Source organism: Ictalurus furcatus, chromosome 14 (genome assembly GCF_023375685.1).
Source record: "Ictalurus furcatus strain D&B chromosome 14, Billie_1.0, whole genome shotgun sequence".
Lineage (NCBI taxonomy): Eukaryota > Metazoa > Chordata > Actinopteri > Siluriformes > Ictaluridae > Ictalurus > Ictalurus furcatus.
The window spans coordinates 30,159,160-30,179,971 of NC_071268.1; the positions used below are offsets into that span (position 1 = coordinate 30,159,160).

The following is a 20,812-nucleotide window of genomic DNA, read 5'->3' on the forward strand; positions in this document are numbered from 1 at the left end:
TTCCCCTGCCACTCATGATACACTTGTGTTGTGGAAGCTAATGATGATGTCATCGGCTAAATGACATGCACAGGTTCCTTCCTGAACAAATGTGGACCCAAGTACGAGCTGCATTCTAATTCACAGGAATCACAGCTCAGTTCCAGTGCAACCAAACTCTGACCACCTCTTACAGGTAGTCTTGTTATGACATCATTGGGCCTCATTTATCAAAATGGATATGAACAGATTTATTTGTAAATATTTCTTGGGGGCATTTATTCATATCCTAGTCCTGCCCCTTTATCTTTAATATCTGCATTTTAGACTTTACCCTGATCTTTCATTTCGAGTCAAAATAATCCTACGTCTGTTTTTCAGAACTAGGTTTAGCCTAGTAGGATGATGACAATGCTGATGGTTTTTCAGATCATGTGGTGTAAATTGCTGTAGTGGTTATAGTATTAGTTTTTGCAGTTTGTTCAACAGTAGGAGATCCAGGTACTGAAGTTGTCTTTGCAGTAGTTGTGCTGCTTGTTGTTGTTGGTTCTGCAGAAGTTGCTGCACCTGTAGTTGTAGATGTTTTGGCTCCCATAGTAGTTGTTGCACTTGAAATTGCTACAGAAGAGGTCTTGAGGTGATGATGGTGTAGGCACTGTAAAAGTTGGTGCATCAGGTGTTGCACCATGAGCAGGAGTAGTTGCAGGTTGTGAGGTTGTCTGTGCAGGAGTTGCTGATGATGCAGTTATTGCTTCACTTTCACTTTCAACTTTGGGTGTATGATGTTGAAGCTTAATTTGTAGCGATTTTAGCTAGTGTAGTAGTCCTTCCAACATAGACACAGTAGCAGTGGATGCTGCTAGTCTAGTTGCTGATTCAGTGGTAGAGGTTGCAGCTGCAGCTGTTACTGGTGACAAGCTGGGACTTACTGTAGATGTTGTTGAATCTGTTGTAGTTGTTGCACCATGAGTAGTAGAAGTGACAGGTCCTGAAGTCGCCTTTGCAGAGGTTACTACTGATGTGGCACTTCTTTCAGCTTTAGTGGTAAAAATCTCAGTACTGGTGCTGCTTGCTGTTCTAGATGCTGTGGATGTTGTTGCATCAGTAGTTTTAGTCAGGACACCTGATTGAGTGCCTGTAGTTGCTGTTTCCAAAAAGGGCCATGCAGCAGTTCTTGCACAGTAGAAACTTCAGCACTTGTACTGCTTGTTGTTGTAGGTACTGCAGAGGTTGTTGCATCAGTGATTGATGTAGTTTTGACTCTCATAGTAATTGTTGCACTTCATAGACGTTGTTGCTGCTACTGGTGAGGGCTTCAGAACAGTGGTTGTTTTTACAGATGTTGAAGCCCACTTGTGACAATTTTAGCTAGTGTAGTGTAGTCCTTTCTGGCATAGACTCTGTGATATGGGATGTGGCTACTGATTCAGTAGTAGTTGAGGCAGCTGTTGTTACTGGTCCTGCAAAGGTAACTGCTGATGTGGTACTTGTTTCACCTTTAGTGGTAGAAATCTCAGCAGTGGTGCTGCTTGTTGTTCTAGACGCTGTGGAGGTTGTCGCATCCGTCATTGTTGTAGTCACCACAGCTGATGAAGTTCCTCAGGATGTGGTTGTTGTTTCCGTAAAGGGCCATGGAAAAGTAATTGTTGTAAAAGGTGCTGAAGATGTTCTGATACTTTCATCAGTAGGTAAAGAATTTGTAGCTGTTGTACTGCTTGTTGTACCAAGCATGTAAGAGCCACTTGGAAAATCATTAAAACCCCAAAAGTTCTCAAAAGGTCCAGTAGTTGCAGCTGCTGTTGTGGATGTAACTGGTGGTGTTAGAGAGCTTGTAGAAATTGCTTTAGCAGTTGTTATAGTTTTAGCTGTTGCACAGTTCACAACAGTAGTAGGGGATTCAGGTACTGAGGTCATCTTTACAGAGGTTGGTGCCAGTGTATTTGAAACATCAGTATTTGTACAGCTTGGTGCAACAACTTCTGCAGTACTCACATCAGTGGTTGCACCAAGAGTAGTAGTAGTAGCTGCAGTTGCTGAGGTTGTTTTTAGAGGAATTGCTGCTGATTCACTTGTTTCACTTACAATGGTAGAAAACTCATTACTTGTGCTGCTTGTTGATGTAGGTACTGTGGAGGTTGTTTCATCATTTGCGGCACTAAGAGTAATAGCAGTTGCAGTTATTGAGGTCATCTTTTCAAATGTTGCTGCTGATGTGGTTCTTGTTTCACCTTTAGTAGTAGAAACTTTAGTACTTGTGCTGCGTGTTTTTGTAGGTACTGTGGAGGTTGTTGCATGAAGTGTAGTAGAAGTTGCAGATAGTGAGGTCATCTCTGCAGGAGTTGCTAATGATGTGGTACTCGTTTCAATTTCGGTTGTAGAAATCTCAGTACTTGTGCAGCTTGTTGTTGTAGGTACTGTGGTAGTCATTGAATCGGTTGTTGCACCAAGACTAGTAATTCCAAGTAGTGAGCTTCTCTCCTCAGGAATTGCTAATGATGTGTTTCTTCTTTCACTTTCAGTTGTAGAAATCTCAGTACTTGTGCTGCTTGTTGTTGGTACTGTGGTGGTTAGTGAATCGGTTGTTGCATCAAGAGTGGTAGAAGTTTCAGGTAGTGAGGTCGTCTCTGTGGGACTTGCTAATGATGTGAAACTTGTTTCACTTTCAGTGGTTGAAATCTCAGAACTTGTGCTGCTTGCTTTTGCAGGTACTTTGGAAGTTGTTGTACCAGTTGTTGTATGATGAGCAGTAGAAGGTGCAGGTATTGTGGTGCTGCGTGATGATTTACGCACTGTAAAAGTGGTTGCATCAGTTGTGGCACCAAGAGTAATAGTTGCAGATATTGAGGTTGTCATTGCAGGGATTGGTGCTGATATGGTTCTTGTTTTACATTTACTGTTAGAAAACTCATTACTTGTGCTGCTTGTTGATGTAGGTACTATAGAGATTGTTTCATCATTTGCTGCACTAAGAGTAATAGCAGTTGCAGTTATTGAGGTCATCTTTTCAGATGTTGCTGCTGAAGTGGTTCTTGTTTCACTTTTAGTAGTAGAAACTTTAGTACTTGTGCTGCGTGTTTTTGTAGGTACTGTGGAGGTTGTTGCATGAAGTGTAGTAGAAGTTGCAGATAGTGAGGTCATCTCTGCAGGAATTGCTAATGATGTGGTACTTGTTTCACTTTCAGTGGTAGAAATCTCAGTAACTGTGGAGCTCATTGTTGTTGGTACTGTGGTGGTTAGTGAATCGGTTGTTGCATCAAGAGTAGCAGAAGTTGCAGGTAGTGAGGTCGTCTCTGTGGGACTTGCTAATGATGTGATTCTTGTTTCACTTTCAGTGGTAGAAATCTCAGTACCTGTGCAGCTTGTTGTTGTTGGTACTGTGGGGGTTGTTTCATCATTTGATGCACTAAGACCAATAGAACTTGTAGGTACTGAGGTCATTGTTGCAGATGTTGTTAATGATGTGGTTCTTGTTTCACTTTCAGTGGTTGAAATCTCAGTACCTGTGCAGCTTGTTGTTGTTGGTACTGTGGGGGTTGTTTCATCATTTGATGCACTAAGACCAATAGAACTTGTAGGTACTGAGGTCATCGTTGCGGATGTTGTTAATGATGTGGTTCTTGTTTCACTTTCAGTGGTTGAAATCTCAGTACCTGTGCAGCTTGTTGTTGTTGGTACTGTGGGGGTTGTTTCATCATTTGATGCACTAAGACCAATAGAACTTGTAGGTACTGAGGTCATCGTTGCGGATGTTGTTAATGATGTGGTTCTTGTTTCACTTTCAGTGGTTGAAATCTCAGTACCTGTGCAGCTTGTTGTTGTTGGTACTGTGGGGGTTGTTTCATCATTTGATGCACTAAGACCAATAGAACTTGTAGGTATTGAGGTCATCGTTGCGGATGTTGTTAATGATGTGGTTCTTGTTTCACTTTCAGTGGTTGAAATCTCAGTACCTGTGCAGCTTGTTGTTGTTGGTACTGCGGGGGTTGTCTCATCATTTGATGCACTAAGACCAATAGAACTTGTAGGTACTGAGGTCATTGTTGCGGATGTTGTTAATGATGTGGTTCTTGTTTCACTTTCAGTGGTTGAAATCTCAGTACCTGTGCAGCTTGTTGTTGTTGGTACTGTGGGGGTTGTTTCATCATTTGATGCACTAAGACCAATAGAACTTGTAGGTACTGAGGTCATTGTTGCGGATGTTGTTAATGATGTGGTTCTTGTTTCACTTTCAGTGGTTGAAATCTCAGTACCTGTGCAGCTTGTTGTTGTTGGTACTGTGGGGGTTGTTTCATCATTTGATGCACTAAGACCAATAGAACTTGTAGGTACTGAGGTCATCGTTGCGGATGTTGTTAATGATGTGGTTCTTGTTTCACTTTCAGTGGTTGAAATCTCAGTACCTGTGCAGCTTGTTGTTGTTGGTACTGTGGGGGTTGTTTCATCATTTGATGCACTAAGACCAATAGAACTTGTAGGTACTGAGGTCATCGTTGCGGATGTTGTTAATGATGTGGTTCTTGTTTCACTTTCAGTGGTTGAAATCTCAGTACCTGTGCAGCTTGTTGTTGTTGGTACTGCGGGGGTTGTCTCATCATTTGATGCACTAAGACCAATAGAACTTGTAGGTACTGAGGTCATTGTTGCGGATGTTGTTAATGATGTGGTTCTTGTTTCACTTTCAGTGGTTGAAATCTCAGTACCTGTGCAGCTTGTTGTTGTTGGTACTGTGGGGGTTGTTTCATCATTTGATGCACTAAGACCAATAGAACTTGTAGGTACTGAGGTCATTGTTGCGGATGTTGTTAATGATGTGGTTCTTGTTTCACTTTCAGTGGTTGAAATCTCAGTACCTGTGCAGCTTGTTGTTGTTGGTACTGTGGGGGTTGTTTCATCATTTGATGCACTAAGACCAATAGAACTTGTAGGTACCGAGGTCATCGTTGCGGATGTTGTTAATGATGTGGTTCTTGTTTCACTTTCAGTGGTTGAAATCTCAGAACCTGTGCAGCTTGTTGTTGTTGGTACTGTGGGGGTTGTTTCATCATTTGATGCACTAAGACCAATAGAACTTGTAGGTACTGAGGTTATCGTTGCGGATGTTGTTAATGATGCGGTTCTTGTTTCACTTTCAGTGGTTGAAATCTCAGTACCTGTGCAGCTTGTTGTTGTTGGTACTGTGGGGGTTGTTTCATCATTTGATGCACTAAGACCAATAGAACTTGTAGGTACCGAGGTCATCGTTGCGGATGTTGTTAATGATGTGGTTCTTGTTTCACTTTCAGTGGTTGAAATCTCAGTACCTGTGCAGCTTGTTGTTGTTGGTACTGTGGGGGTTGTTTCATCATTTGATGCACTAAGACCAATAGAACTTGTAGGTACTGAGGTCATTGTTGCGGATGTTGTTAATGATGTGGTTCTTGTTTCACCTTCAGTGGTTGAAATCTCAGTACCTGTGCAGCTTGTTGTTGGTACTGTGGGGGTTGTTTCATCATTTGATGCACTAAGACCAATAGAACTTGTAGGTACCGAGGTCATTGTTGCGGATGTTGTTAATGATGTGGTTCTTGTTTCACTTTCAGTGGTAGAAATCTCAGTACCTGTGCAGCTTGTTGTTGTTGGTACTGTGGGGGTTGTTTCATCATTTGATGCACTAAGACCAATAGAACTTGTAGGTACTGAGGTCATCGTTGCGGATGTTGTTAATGATGTGGTTCTTGTTTCACTTTCAGTGGTTGAAATCTCAGTACCTGTGCAGCTTGTTGTTGTTGGTACTGTGGGGGTTGTTTCATCATTTGATGCACTAAGACCAATAGAACTTGTAGGTACTGAGGTCATTGTTGCGGATGTTGTTAATGATGTGGTTCTTGTTTCACTTTCAGTGGTTGAAATCTCAGTACCTGTGCAGCTTGTTGTTGTTGGTACTGTGGGGGTTGTTTCATCATTTGATGCACTAAGACCAATAGAACTTGTAGGTACTGAGGTCATCGTTGCGGATGTTGTTAATGATGTGGTTCTTGTTTCACTTTCAGTGGTTGAAATCTCAGTACCTGTGCAGCTTGTTGTTGTTGGTACTGTGGGGGTTGTTTCATCATTTGATGCACTAAGACCAATAGAACTTGTAGGTACTGAGGTCATTGTTGCGGATGTTGTTAATGATGTGGTTCTTGTTTCACTTTCAGTGGTTGAAATCTCAGTACCTGTGCAGCTTGTTGTTGTTGGTACTGTGGGGGTTGTTTCATCATTTGATGCACTAAGACCAATAGAACTTGTAGGTACCGAGGTCATCGTTGCGGATGTTGTTAATGATGTGGTTCTTGTTTCACTTTCAGTGGTTGAAATCTCAGAACCTGTGCAGCTTGTTGTTGTTGGTACTGTGGGGGTTGTTTCATCATTTGATGCACTAAGACCAATAGAACTTGTAGGTACTGAGGTTATCGTTGCGGATGTTGTTAATGATGTGGTTCTTGTTTCACTTTCAGTGGTTGAAATCTCAGTACCTGTGCAGCTTGTTGTTGTTGGTACTGTGGGGGTTGTTTCATCATTTGATGCACTAAGACCAATAGAACTTGTAGGTACCGAGGTCATCGTTGCGGATGTTGTTAATGATGTGGTTCTTGTTTCACTTTCAGTGGTTGAAATCTCAGTACCTGTGCAGCTTGTTGTTGTTGGTACTGTGGGGGTTGTTTCATCATTTGATGCACTAAGACCAATAGAACTTGTAGGTACTGAGGTCATTGTTGCGGATGTTGTTAATGATGTGGTTCTTGTTTCACTTTCAGTGGTTGAAATCTCAGTACCTGTGCAGCTTGTTGTTGTTGGTACTGTGGGGGTTGTTTCATCATTTGATGCACTAAGACCAATAGAACTTGTAGGTACTGAGGTCATTGTTGCGGATGTTGTTAATGATGTGGTTCTTGTTTCACTTTCAGTGGTAGAAATCTCAGTACCTGTGCAGCTTGTTGTTGTTGGTACTGTGGGGGTTGTTTCATCATTTGATGCACTAAGACCAATAGAACTTGTAGGTACTGAGGTCATCGTTGCGGATGTTGTTAATGATGTGGTTCTTGTTTCACTTTCAGTGGTTGAAATCTCAGTACCTGTGCAGCTTGTTGTTGTTGGTACTGTGGGGGTTGTTTCATCATTTGATGCACTAAGACCAATAGAACTTGTAGGTACTGAGGTCATTGTTGCGGATGTTGTTAATGATGTGGTTCTTGTTTCACTTTCAGTGGTTGAAATCTCAGTACCTGTGCAGCTTGTTGTTGTTGGTACTGTGGGGGTTGTTTCATCATTTGATGCACTAAGACCAATAGAACTTGTAGGTACTGAGGTCATCGTTGCGGATATTGTTAATGATGTGGTTCTTGTTTCACTTTCAGTGGTTGAAATCTCAGTACCTGAGCAGCTTATTGGTGAATGTACTGTGGAGATTGTTTCATCATTTGATGCACTAAGACCAATAGCAGTTGCAAGTCGTGAGGTCATCTTTGCAGATGTTGCTGCTGATGTGGTTCTTGTTTCACTTTCAGTGGTTGAAATCTCAGTACCTGAGCAGCTTATTGGTGAATGTACTGTGGAGATTGTTTCATCATTTGATGCACTAAGACCAATAGCAGTTGCAAGTCGTGAGGTCATCTTTGCAGATGTTGCTGCTGATGTGGTTCTTGTTTCACTTTCAGTGGTTAAAATCTCAGTACCTGTGCAGCTTGTTGTTGTTGGTACTGTGGGGGTTGTTTCATCATTTGATGCACTAAGACCAATAGAAGTTGTAGGTACTGAGGTCATCGTTGTGGATATTGTTAATGATGTGGTTCTTGTTTCACTTTCAGTGGTTGAAATCTCAGTACCTGAGCAGCTTATTGGTGAATGTACTGTGGAGATTGTTTCATCATTTGATGTACTAAGACCAATAGCAGTTGCAAGTCGTGAGGTCATCTTTGCAGATGTTGCTGCTGATGTGGTTCCTGTTTCACTTTCAGTGGTTGAAATCTCAGTACCTGAGCAGCTTATTGGTGAATGTACTGTGGAGATTGTTTCATCATTTGATGCACTAAGACCAATAGCAGTTGCAAGTCGTGAGGTCATCTTTGCAGATGTTGCTGCTGATGTGGTTCTTGTTTCACTTTCAGTGGTTGAAATCTCAGTACCTGAGCAGCTTATTGGTGAATGTACTGTGGAGATTGTTTCATCATTTGATGCACTAAGACCAATAGCAGTTGCAAGTCGTGAGGTCATCTTTGCAGATGTTGCTGCTGATGTGGTTCTTGTTTCACTTTCAGTGGTTGAAATCTCAGTACCTGAGCAGCTTGTTGTTGGTACCGTGGAGGTTGGTTCATTGGTTATTACACTGAGATCAGTAATAATTGAAAGAAGTGAAGAAGTGGAAGTGAGGTCCTCTGTTTCTCTTTTTGATCGAGGTTTAGTATGATACTGAGTACAAAATACTTTTGCTGTATACAATTCATTTGTTACATCAGTGTACTGCAGCACAAGTCCAACATGGTCCTGTCAGGAAATAACATGAGTTAAGCTTAGCATCAATTAGGCTTAACATCAATTAACAGTAGTCCAACAAGCCCAAAAGATAGAAATGATTTTAGCTCAAAACTAAAGGATACTGTAGAACCCAGTGTATATGCGTGCAGAAGAGTCAGGCAAAATTTCGGCAGAGCTTGATTAGTAAGAGGAAATTATTTCGCATCCAGTGTCTAATGTCCTTTACACATTCCTCAGCTTTATTAAGCTAGTTTCTCTCATCTTGCTTTGCTAAAACATATAAGTGTGTGTCATCAGCATAACAATGGAAGCTAATTCCATGTTTACGAATAATTTTACACAGAGGTAACATAAATAGAGAAAACAGCAGTGGGCCTAAAACAGAACCCTGTGAAGCACCATCTATGAACTGATAACAATCAGTCAGATAAGACCTGAGCCAGGAGAGGGCCGTTCCCTTAACTTCAACAACATTTTCTATCAAGGAGAATAGTATGATCACTGGTGTCAAAAGCTGCACTAAGGTCAAGCAACACAAGCAACGAGACACAACCCTGATCAGAGGCCAGTAGAAGGTCATTTACTTCTTTAACCAGTGCTGTCATTGTGCTATGATGAGGCCTAAATTCAGACTGATAGATTTCATGAATGTTATTCCTATGTAGGTGTGAACATACAGTCATGTGAAAAAATAAGTACACCCCACAGATTTTTTTAAAACTTATTTGGACAGGCAAACATTTGATACTCTTTGAAACAGTACCTATTAATAAAGGTAATACACTATCAAATGACACATAAAATTGACATTTGGTAGTAATTTTCACAAATTTAATGAACCTCCCCCCAGATCAGTCACATAGAAAAAGTAAGTACACCCCTACATTTATCACACTTTCAAATCCATAAAATTAGAATCAGGTGCCAGTGATCAGAACCTGCTTAAGGAGTGCATATAAGTGGGACCTTTTATGTTCTGATTAACCCCTGCTAAATCTACAATAGATACTGTTCTCAGTGGGTCTTGGAGTTTAGCAAAATGCGTATTAAGTCTCCAACAATTAATGCTTTGTCTAAAAAACAACCAGGTTTGAGATGAAATCCACAAGTTCAAAAAGAAATTTAGAATATGGCCCTGGGGTCTGTAAATATTCATTAGTGGAAATGACTGGGTAGACCTATTTTTGTAGCTACATGTTATGTTAGTATAAAGAACTTCAAATGCATTGAATTTATGTCCAGGTTTTTGTGTGATGACTAGATTATCATTATAAATAACAACGGCACCTCCTCTGCCAGTTAGATGGGGTTGATGTATATAATTGTATCCGGGAGGATTCACTTCATTTAATGCTACATATTTATTTGGTTTATTTCATGTTTCTGTTAAACACATTATATTAAACTCAGTAATTAGGATCAGTAATGGTTTCTTAACAATAAGTGCTTTAGACATAAGAGATCTAATATTTAACAGTCCTAGCTTCAGATCAAAGGTCCTGCTATTCATTCAGTATGATCTAATTTATATTAATTAGGTTACTAAAACAATTTTTCTGAGTATTTCTACATTTTTGTTTAGCTTGGGGAACAGACACAGTCTCGATATTGTGGAACCTAGGTGACGACTCAGCTAGCAGATGGTCGGTTTAGCCTGCTTGTCTGCTCCCTGGCCTTGGCTCTGGATAGTCAACTGTGCTGAGACTTTTCTGAGACTATGTTCTATGCTGCAAGAAATGAGAGCAGCACCTTCCCAAGTGGGATGGAAAACGTCCAGCACTAACAGGCCAACCTTGCCTGTTATTATCTAGTATATAGCCCACGTTGTTTTCGGAGCACCACCTGGACATCCAATAGTTCCGTGACCATAACGGGGATGGGGCCAGAGCATACTAGTGCATCATACATCGCCTTCACTAATTTACACACCTCTACAGTGTTACTCTTAGTAACCTCCTACCTGAAAACCTACCTTTGAAAACCTATGCTTGTCTAAGGCCCTAATATTGCCTGGTATGTCCGGTGCCTTGGCTCACAGTATACACCTAACTAATGCTGCTGGTGTCCCTAAAGGCCTAGCTAACTAGCTCTCCTATAACCAGAGCTCTTTCAGAGTGGTGCTCTTGTGGGCAAGCCTTAGCGTTAGCTTTGGCTTTGTGATTATGCCATGGAGTCGTCACCCATTCACACTGCTGTGAGAACTCTAATGCCAGAGTTGGGGGATTTCTATCTGTACTTAAGGCATCCAGGCTTTCCCCTACAAAAACTACGCTGGTCTCGCTCTCACAAACCCTCTCTAGAGTCTGGATGTGCATCTCTAATGGAGGAAGATGGGTAAACATCCTGCACTCAACACACTGAACAAGCTGAATGTTTGCCATATTAAATGGACCTCCATTACATGACAGAATACTTTGCCATTTACATGGAAGCAGCAGGAAAGAGGAGGAGACGTCATGCTAGGGAAACCAAGCAAACGGTCCCAGCTGTGGATTCGATCCAGGTTCCTCAGTGGACAGTTGTAGCTCTCCCAGAACTGTATGATGGGTTATCAGGCTACCCTGAATATTTTCTTGTTGACGGCCAGATCTATTGTGCAAACTTAGCGGACCCCATGCCCAGTGAGAAGCAATGGCTAAGGTTAATTTTGTCCCAGTTTTTTGGACCAGCCTACCAGTGGGCGCAGTGTCTAGTGGCCATGGGATCCAGAGGACTTGAGAATGTAACTCAGTTTGTGGGACTATTCGTGATGGTGTTCGGCAGTTAAGAATCCAGGGCCGTCCTGGAGGATCTTTTGGTGGAGTCCTGCCTCACAGATAAATCTGACATGCCATTCACCACCTATTATGATCAGGCAAACTGGGTGACCTCCTCCCCAAAGCACCTGCCTAAGACCCACTATGTGGTCTCAGCAGCTGAGCTCCTGCCGGAGACCCACCGGGCGGGCTCATTTCCAGAGCTCCAACCTGAGACCCATGAGGTGGTCTCACCTGCAGATCTCCAGCAGGAGACCCACAAGGTGCTCTCATCCCCAGAGCTCCAGCCTGAAACCCATGAGGTTGTCTCATCTCCAGAGCTCCGGCATAAAGTCAAGTTTCAGCTAGAGGTCAACAAGGTGACCTCTCAAGCTAAGTTCCTGTCGGAGGTCGAAGAGACGACCTCTCAAGACAAGCTCATGTACGAGGTTGAAGAGACGTCCTCTCAAGCCAAGATCCTGTCGGAGGTCGAAAAGGCGACCTCTCAAGCCAAGTTCCTGTCCGAGGTCGAAGAGACAGCCTCACAAGCCAAGATCCTGTCTGAGGTCGAAGAGACGGCCTCTCAAGTCAAGTTCCTGTCAGAGGTCAAAGAGACGGCCTCCCAAGCCAAGTTCATGTATGAGGTCAAAGAGGCGACCTCTCAAGCCAAGTTCATGTACGAGGTCGAAGAGGCGACCACTCAAGCCAAGTTCCTGTCCGAGGTCGAAGAGACGACCTTTCAAGCCAAGTTCCTGTCCGAGGTCGAAAAGATGGCCTCTCAAGCCAAGTTCCTGTATGAGGTTGACGAGGCGACCTCCCATGCCAAGTTCCAGCTAAAAGTCGACGAGGTGACCTCCCACGTCAAGTCCCACTCTGAGATCGACGATGTGACCTTCCATGCCAAGTTCCAGTCTGAACTGAAGCCATGCCCACCCAAGTTCTCCTCACACCTAAAACTGATGTCACAACCAACCAAGTTCTGCTCACGCCAGAATATGCTGACACGGACAACCAAGTCCTCACGCCTGAAGTCGATGTCATGACCAACCAAGTTATGCTCACGCCAGAGTCTGTTGATATGATCAACCAAGTTCTCCTTATGCCTGAAACCGACATCACGACCAACCAAGCTATGCTCATGCCAGAGTCTGTTGACACGACCAACCAGGTTCTGCTCACGCCTGAAGCCAACGTCAGGACCAACCAGGTCCTGCTCACGCCTGAAGCCGACGTCACAAACAACCAAGTTCTGATCACACCCGAGTCTGCTGACACAGACAACCAAGTTCTGATCACTCCCAAGTTTGTTGACACTGCCAACAAAGTTCAGCCTGTAGAGTCAATGGAGGACCACGCTCCGCTTTCTTGCTCTGCTGAAGACACTGCTCTGCCTTCCTGCCCCGCGGAGCATGCCAAACAGTCTCCCAGTTCAGCTGAAGACATTTTGTTGTTTGATTAAACTGCTATACCTGCACTTGCTTCTATCTCAGACTCCATTATGTGACACTGGGCTTCCAAACAAAAAGGTGACTTAAGGTGTGAAGATTTAATCTCAGGCCCAGAACATCGTTTTTGTTTTCGCTTTTAGAAGGTCCCTCCTCCCAAATGGGGTGAACCCCTTGGAGGCTTGTAACCCCTTGGAGGACCTCTTGTACTGCAACTAACAGGGGTTTGAGGCACTTCTCCCAATTTCATGCACCCTTCTCAACAAAGTCATGATTACGAGTCATGTTTTTTAGCATTTGATTACACCACTCTACCAGGTCATCTGTTTGCAGAAGGTAAAGGTAAACAATGTTGTTGCATTGTATAATCCACCATGACTAAGACAAAGTGATACCTTTATGTACACCTTTAATGGCCCGACTAGGTCACCACACTTTTCAGCGCACTTTCAAAAACTCAACCAAATAACCCAACTAACTGAATAGTTGCCATCACCAGCTCATGGCTTTTGCCAGTTCAGGTTCAAGGGTCAAACTCACATTCCACACACATGTATGTGTGTGTATGTGTTGCAAGCACCGCCAGCTATGCCACTCTCTCTCTGGTTTCAGCAGTCACTGAAAGCACAGAGAAACACACATAAGTAGCCTATCATTATGCGTCACCTGCCGGTTCAACCCATCTCCTCTCTGTCCACAGCTGATGCTTGACCAGGCCCCCACTGGCACAGGTACATTTTTGGAAGTTGTGATTTCATTTTAAATGTGTATAGCTGCAGCACCACATACCTAATGACAGCCAGCTAACTGTTGTGGACCAATAAGTTAAGTAGCATGAGCTAGCTAACTTTGCTATCATTCACTAGCTTTTCTTTCCTTTTTGCAAAATTCACCTGTGAATCATGAAACAGTTGTTCGATTTCAAAAAAGAGTGATGATTTTAGACGCTAGATTAGATTTGTGTATTAAAATGAATAAAGGATGAACTCGGATTTAGTTTAAAGTTTATTTAATATAGATGAGCCAAGGTTCTGTTCTTGTTTCATATTGACAAAATCATAAAAGAAATCAATCCAGACAAAATGATTAAATTCACATCTTGATTGTTTGGTGTTGTTTAGCTTAAAAAAGACCTGAAAATGTAATTTCAGGTTTAAGATAAGATTACCAGCTTGCAGTCGGGAACTTCACTAGTGTTAGAGTTGACAATTCGTTGTAGGCCTATTTAATCTTTTTAGGTAAAAAATTTTAGCAGAAAACTGAAAGTGCCTTTTTTAGAGATTATCTTTTGGTGGCAAATATACGTATATTTGTCTAATGTTAGCTATACATTTGGCAGGTCTGGTAATGTAATATAAGAGTAAATATCACTGAATTTCGGGGCAGTATAATATTGTGTGACCAATTTTATTAGATTCAGCGGTCTATTATTTAGATCACTACATCTATATCGCGTAATCCTACCTTGTATTTAAGTCGATGTTCCTGCATGTGCAATAGTGATTATTAATTCTATTTGAATTTTATTGTTCCGGTTTACACTACTCTAATTCTTATACTTGCTATAAATATTGATGTTTCTGATATTGATTTTGGTTATTTAGCTGTGAATCAGAATTTTTCATGTTGTTAAAGCATTATGATCAAATTTACATGCACTACATGAAGTGCACTATGACTTTGCTAGTATAGTGAAATAGTTTGCTAATGATACTTAATAAACACTATTAAATGGGTTTTCAGTTGGAAAATTGTCTGAAAAGTTATTGTTACCTCCATTCTGGGGTCGATCACGGTAATAACCAGGAAGTCTTTAGCTCTCTCTTGTGTTAAACCAGGTTCTTTAGACGTATCCCTCTCTCCCAATGATGGTGTATCCAGCTCTGGAAAATGAAAGGAATAATATAATATCTAAACATATCACATGGTGCCAAGCCAGTGGATTATATTACAGTACATTATTAACAGAGTCACCCCAAGAGTCGCTGAAACTCACCACCTTAGCGAGACCTGTCCTAACACGATATACAGTGGGTTCAGAAAGTATTCAAATCCTTTTGGCCATTAATCTACACACAATAATCCATTATGCTAAAGCAAAAACATGTTGTTAGACATTTTCTAGAGTCCACCTGTAGCACATTCAGTTCATTGGACATGATTTAGAAAGGTACACATGTGTGTATGAGGTTAAAAAATTCATAAAAATCCAAACCATGAAGTCTAAAGAACTCCCCGTAGACCTCCACAATCAAATTATGTTGAGACATATATCTAGGCAAGGTTATAAAACCATTTCTAAAACTTTAAATGTTCCCAGGTGCACAGTGGGCTTCATCGTTATGAAATAGAAGAAATTTGGAACAACCAGGACTCTTCCCAGAGCTGGCTGTCTGGCCAAACTTAGTAAAAAGGTTGATGGACCATTCTCTGGGAGGTGTCTAAGAACCCAATAGGCACTCTAATTGTTTATCATGTTGTAGTGTCTAAAATGTATTTAAATCTTATACTTAAAAAAAAATACCATACTTCACCCCTAGAGAGCTCTAGACAGTCACTTATATCACCTAATGGCCGCGCTGGCCCTGCTTTTTAAATGGAATATTTATTATATGTTATAACCTACCTATGATTTGAGCATATTTCAGCTCATTAGCCGGCAGCTTCACGATGACATCCTTACTTCCACATGTAACTGCAGGAACCGGTAGATGGGGTCCAGATGTGGATGCTGGGCAGGTTTCAGGTGTAATGTTGTCCTCGTTCAGGGTTCTAATAGAGAAGCCCAGTTTCAGTGAGTACTGTGTGTTTCGCCCAACCTAAAGAGAAGACAGCACACTGTTCACTGCGTGCATTACATTAGAATACATACTTTAAATGTTGAAGGATATAAAATCTCACCCAGTCCTGCAGGAAGCAGCCTGTGTAGTAGATTCTGATCAATGAGGTGGGCTGGAGTTCCACATGACTGCACTCCTGCAGCAGATGTCTGAGGGAAACCAGAGGCTTGTCATCTAAAAGGAGGAACGAGTAGAGTAGATAGATAAATAATTTATTGGTCCTCAAAGAGGAAATTTGTTTCCATCATGGGGGTGTAGAAGAACATAAACACAACATCATCATACAAATAAACCATCATAAACAAAAACAGGCATAGAGGGGGGAAGGGAACAAAAAGAAAAACATCCGGATCATCATACAACAAATGCATCTGGCATCACAATACAGTGGAGTAAATTGCAACTGGTTAAACTCTAGGTCTTTATTCTCATTCAGTAAAGTGTCAGCTACTTGTAGCTGTGTGATGATTTGAGAAAAGATGATTGGTCTGTTGGGGCCGTGCGTGGACAGAGGTGGGACAGTGTTAGAGCATGCAGAGGTGTAGATGGTGTTGCAGCACTGTAGGTATGGAGTGTGGATGGTATTGGGGACCTGCGAGGATGAGGTGGGGGTGCTGTTATAGTACATTGAAATGAGGTGCTGGGGTTCTGCAGGGATATGGCAGTATAGACAGACAGACAGACAGACAGTCAGACAGACTACTTTATTGATCCCTGAGGGAAATCGTTTTGTCACAGTAGACAATTGCAGACATTACACATTTACAGTAATCAAGTGAAATAAAGTGTCTAGGTAATAAAGTGACAGTGAGTAAAAGATAAATGTAGACAATCTGAGGTAGATTATGTGCAAAGTATAAATGTAGTCAAAATTTAAATGTATAAATGTAGATAATCGTAGGCACGTTTACATTTATGCATTTGTTTTGTATGGAGTTTGTTATCTGGATTGCAGAGGACTTCTTTGGTGGGAGTAATGCTTTCCAGGTAGAAAATGATGTACCCTTTTATGAAGTCGGTCCTCGCCCTGTGGGTCAAGGAGTGCCCTACATTCTGTGCTTAGTATTCTACTATCTCAACTGCTTCCAAACAGTTCTTGTAATTGGGGGTTGTTGCCGGACAGCCGGGGTGTAGCAGGGGGTAAGCACTATCAGATTGTGGACTGATCTGGCAAGTGGGGGAAAAGCAGTAGAGTTGTGTGCATTCTTAATGTTTGTATACAGAACAACAAGTCCAATGTTCTGTTGTCTCTTATTGTGCAAATTACGAACGGGTGAAAAATGGGAAGTGTGGACGAGATTGAAACGTGACTAACGTCTCCGGATACAGCCAGAAAAGCATTTGGAAACTGTGTCAGTATTTTAGCAGTGACACAGTGGATGACATCACATGCTTTGTGCGGCACAGTGGAGGGAGGAATGTAAACAACAACAACAACAGCAACGGCATGTGAGAATTCTCTCGGCAAGTAGTATGGGCGCATACTCACTTCCAACAGCCAAAAGTCTGCAAGGTGCAAATGAAACAGTGGGGGCCACATGGTTGTAAAGCAAGCCCCCCACTGTTTCATTCTTCGTTTCACTCTGGCTCTGTTCCTCTCAGGTCCTTCAGGATCTGAATGACATCACTGGGTGATAGAGCCAGGTGGAGATAGTATTGGGGCAGTGTAGGGATGAAGTGGAGATGGTGTAAGGCAAGCGAGGACTAGATGAGGATGGTGTTCTGTGATTATTACTGTAGGGGTGCATCAGTGTGTTAGTGTGTATTAGTGATTGTTAGTGTACTGTGCACTCTGTATTAGTGTGCATCAGTGTGTGATAGTGTGTGCTGGTGAGTCAGTGTCCCAGTTTGAAGCTTATCAGGCCACCTCTTCCCTTACCAAGGTCACTAGACACAGTATTGTGAATGAATGCCTCTTAATCTGTCACCTTGTCTTCAAGTCATAATAATACACACACACACACACACACACACACACAAGCTGTGCAGAACGGAGAATTAAACACGTCAAGACATACAGTGCCCTCCACTAATATTGGCACCCTTGTTAAATATGAGCAAAGAACTCTGTGAAAAACTGTCGTTATTGTTTAACCTTTTGATCTTTTGTTTTAAAAAATGACAAAAATACTCTGCTCTCATGGATATCAAACAATTGCAAACACAACACAGGTTTATCAAAAAATATCTTTGTTAAATATAGGTGTGCAACAATTATTGGCACCCTTATGAATTCATATGAGGAAAAATATATTTAAAGTATATTCCCATTGATATATTTTTTTTTTGGATGGACTCTCTCAAATATCAACAGATATTAAATGAAAACCTGACTGCCTCTGACAGAAAGATTCAAATGGACCGTGGTTGGATCTTCCAGCAGGACAATGATCCAAAACATACATCAAAATCAACACAAAAATGGTTCTGTATGGAGGAACGCTCTCAGATCCCTCACCATGTATTCTCCAACCTCATCAGGCGTTATAGGAGAAGACTCAGAGCTGTTATCTTGGCAAAGTGACGTAGCACAAAGTATTGACTGAAAGGGTGCCAATAACTGTTGCACACCTATATTTAACAAAGATGATATATCTATTCAACAAAGATATATATATATATATATATATATATATATATATATATATATATATATATATATATATAATTAACCTGTGTTGTGTTTGAAATTGTTTGATATCCATGAGAGCAGAGTATTTTTGTGAATTTTTTTTTTAAAAAAGCAAAAGGTTAAAAAATAAAGACAATTGTTCACAGCCTTCTTTGCTCATATTTACCGAGGGTGCCAATATTAATGGAGGGCACTGTATGTTTAATAATCTTATATTCGTTTTAGCATAATCTTATATCATAATCTGTAAAAGATTTAATAAATTCCCCCATGTTAAATATTGTTGCTTGACAATTTATGCAGTTTACATGGGTTAAATCTGAATCTCAATAACTTACAATAAGCATAAATACTGTTAATTAACTTAAATCTAACTGCAGTGGAACATTACCAAATAAAGTAAGTAAGTGTATATATATATATATATATATATATATATATATATATATATATATATATATATATATATATATATATATATATAATGGCTTCAATAAATGCATAAACATGATTAAATATTTTTACTTCATCTACACACACGTTCTTTAACATGAATGATTTTCTTCTTTGATCCACACACACACACACACACGTGAGCAGGTAACTGAGGCTTTTATAACAGGAACTACCTGCTCTACACCTGTTTAGTCATTTTTATTCAATTTTATATTAAACTGCACTGCCTGTTTGCCCAGACTTATTTCTGGTACACACTGAAAACCACCTGATGATGTTAAAAACGATTTGGAACACAGCCTTTAAATTTAGACATGATTTAGAAGCAGGTCTTACCAATGAGAAGGTACAGATTAGTATGTTGATTTGGAGAAAACTCAACAGTCAGACTTTCACCGTCGCAGTCAAACACAACTTTCTCTTGTCCTGTGGAGGAATATCAGGCATTAAAAAGTATACTTTTAATGTACGCTTGATTTACTACACATTAAACAGAGTTTTCACATTTAATAATCAATCATTATTTTCCCTTTGCTGTAGTGACCATCAGGCATACTCTCGTATTTACTCTAAATTTATTCCTCACCCTGTTCTCCATCCAGATCTGCTGACCAGTGTAGACGCGTCTTTCCAGAAGTTACCTCAGAGTTGGATGGTGAAAATAGTGAGATTGGACCTGGATTAGATGGCGTTAGATGAGTTAAAATGATCACTAGAATTATCCACCTCATCATGTCCTTCATTTGGAGAAGGTGGCCCTGGTGTTCTGGTCTCCTTCGTCTTTGAAACAGTCTAATATTGCTCTTTATTGTGCTCTCAATGTTGGTGTGATGAATATGATAAAGAGCAAAAGACAAACACATGAGTTTTATCTCCTGGAACATTTCATCCAGCACTGTGTAGCCTGCTGATATTCCTGTACAAACACCACAACAATGAAACATAAAGCCTTGAGAAATTAACTCCTACACTTAATAATAATTTTATCTGAGGTGAATTCTCCTATTTCTCCAACTTTTACAGTAATGTTTCATTTCCAGTCCATTGTTACAGCTAATAAAATAACATTTATGATTATAATGATACAATGTTTACAGGTGTACCAAAGTTAACAATATAATCTTTTTATAGGAGGTATTAATTTAAATTCTACAGTTAGTTATTTAAATTGTGAATAATATTTTAATAATTAATCATATAAATGTTACAGCTAATAATGTAATTTTTACAGTTGTCATTTTAGGATATTAATAAAAAAGTAATTAGTTAATAAAATAACTTTTATGTTACATTTACATTACATTTATTCACTTAGCAGACGCTTTTATCCAAAAGTCATGAGAAAGATACAAGCAAAGTGATATATCAAGCAGAGAACAATACAAGAAGTGCTACCATACGAGATCTATTAATTGAATTCCAGAAGAAGCAAAGTGCAGAGTAGAGGTGTAAGTGCATTTTTTTTTTAATTTTTTTTTTTATTATGAGTTGGTTAGGTGTTCATGGAAGAGGTGGGTCTTTAGCTGTTTGTATAGCTGTTTTTATGTTAATAATATAAATAATACAGTTTATGATGTAACCTATACAGATAACATTAACGTAACTGGTAGTGTTAAAGTAACTTTTACAAATAACAAAGCAAGTTTAATGTGCACATAATTTGTTCTTAATGTAACTTTGGGTTAATATAAATTTTACACTTAATAATGCAACGTTATGGGTATGGCGAAGTAACATCTGGATCTAAAGTCTACACACCCCTGTTAAAATGGCAGGTTTTTGTGATGTACATAAAAGAAACCAAGATAAATGTCAGAACCTTTTCTACCTTTATGGAGAAATTTTATCCTGTTAAGTAAGTGAAAAACAATCAGTTTATAGATTTTTTTTTTCTTACAAAAACATGGTTACATAAGTTTGCACACCCCTAAACTACTTCGTTGAAGCACCTTTAGATTTTATGTTGTGGCATTCAGCCTTTTTGGGAAAGAGTCGATCAGTTTGGCACGTCTTGTCTTGACTAGCAATATTTTCTCCTTATAAAAGTGTTCTAACTCTATCAGATGGGCGGGGTGTCTCCTGTACACAGCCCTCTTCAGGTCACCACACAGATCTTTGATTAGATTTAGGTCTGGACTCTGGCTGGACCATTCCAAATCCTTGAGCTTGTTCAGGTGAAGCCGTTCCTTTGTTGATCTGGAGGTCTGCTTCGGGTCGTTGTCATGCTGA

General features: G+C 40.5%; 1 protein-coding gene across 1 annotated transcript; it reads right to left on the reverse strand.

Moving 5' to 3' along the window:
- Positions 1–461: 461 nt before the first annotated feature.
- Positions 462–19,707, reverse strand: LOC128617788 (uncharacterized). The gene is made up of 7 exons (XM_053640934.1): positions 19,170–19,707; positions 18,920–19,009; positions 15,557–15,669; positions 15,282–15,474; positions 14,429–14,538; positions 8,127–8,484; positions 462–634 (listed from the first exon to the last, which is right to left on the reverse strand). The coding sequence occupies exons 1-7, from the start codon at positions 19,525–19,527 to the stop codon at positions 462–464; spliced, it is 1,395 nt and encodes a 464-aa protein (XP_053496909.1). The 5' UTR covers positions 19,528–19,707.
- Between the last annotated feature and the right edge of the window lie 1,105 nt (positions 19,708–20,812).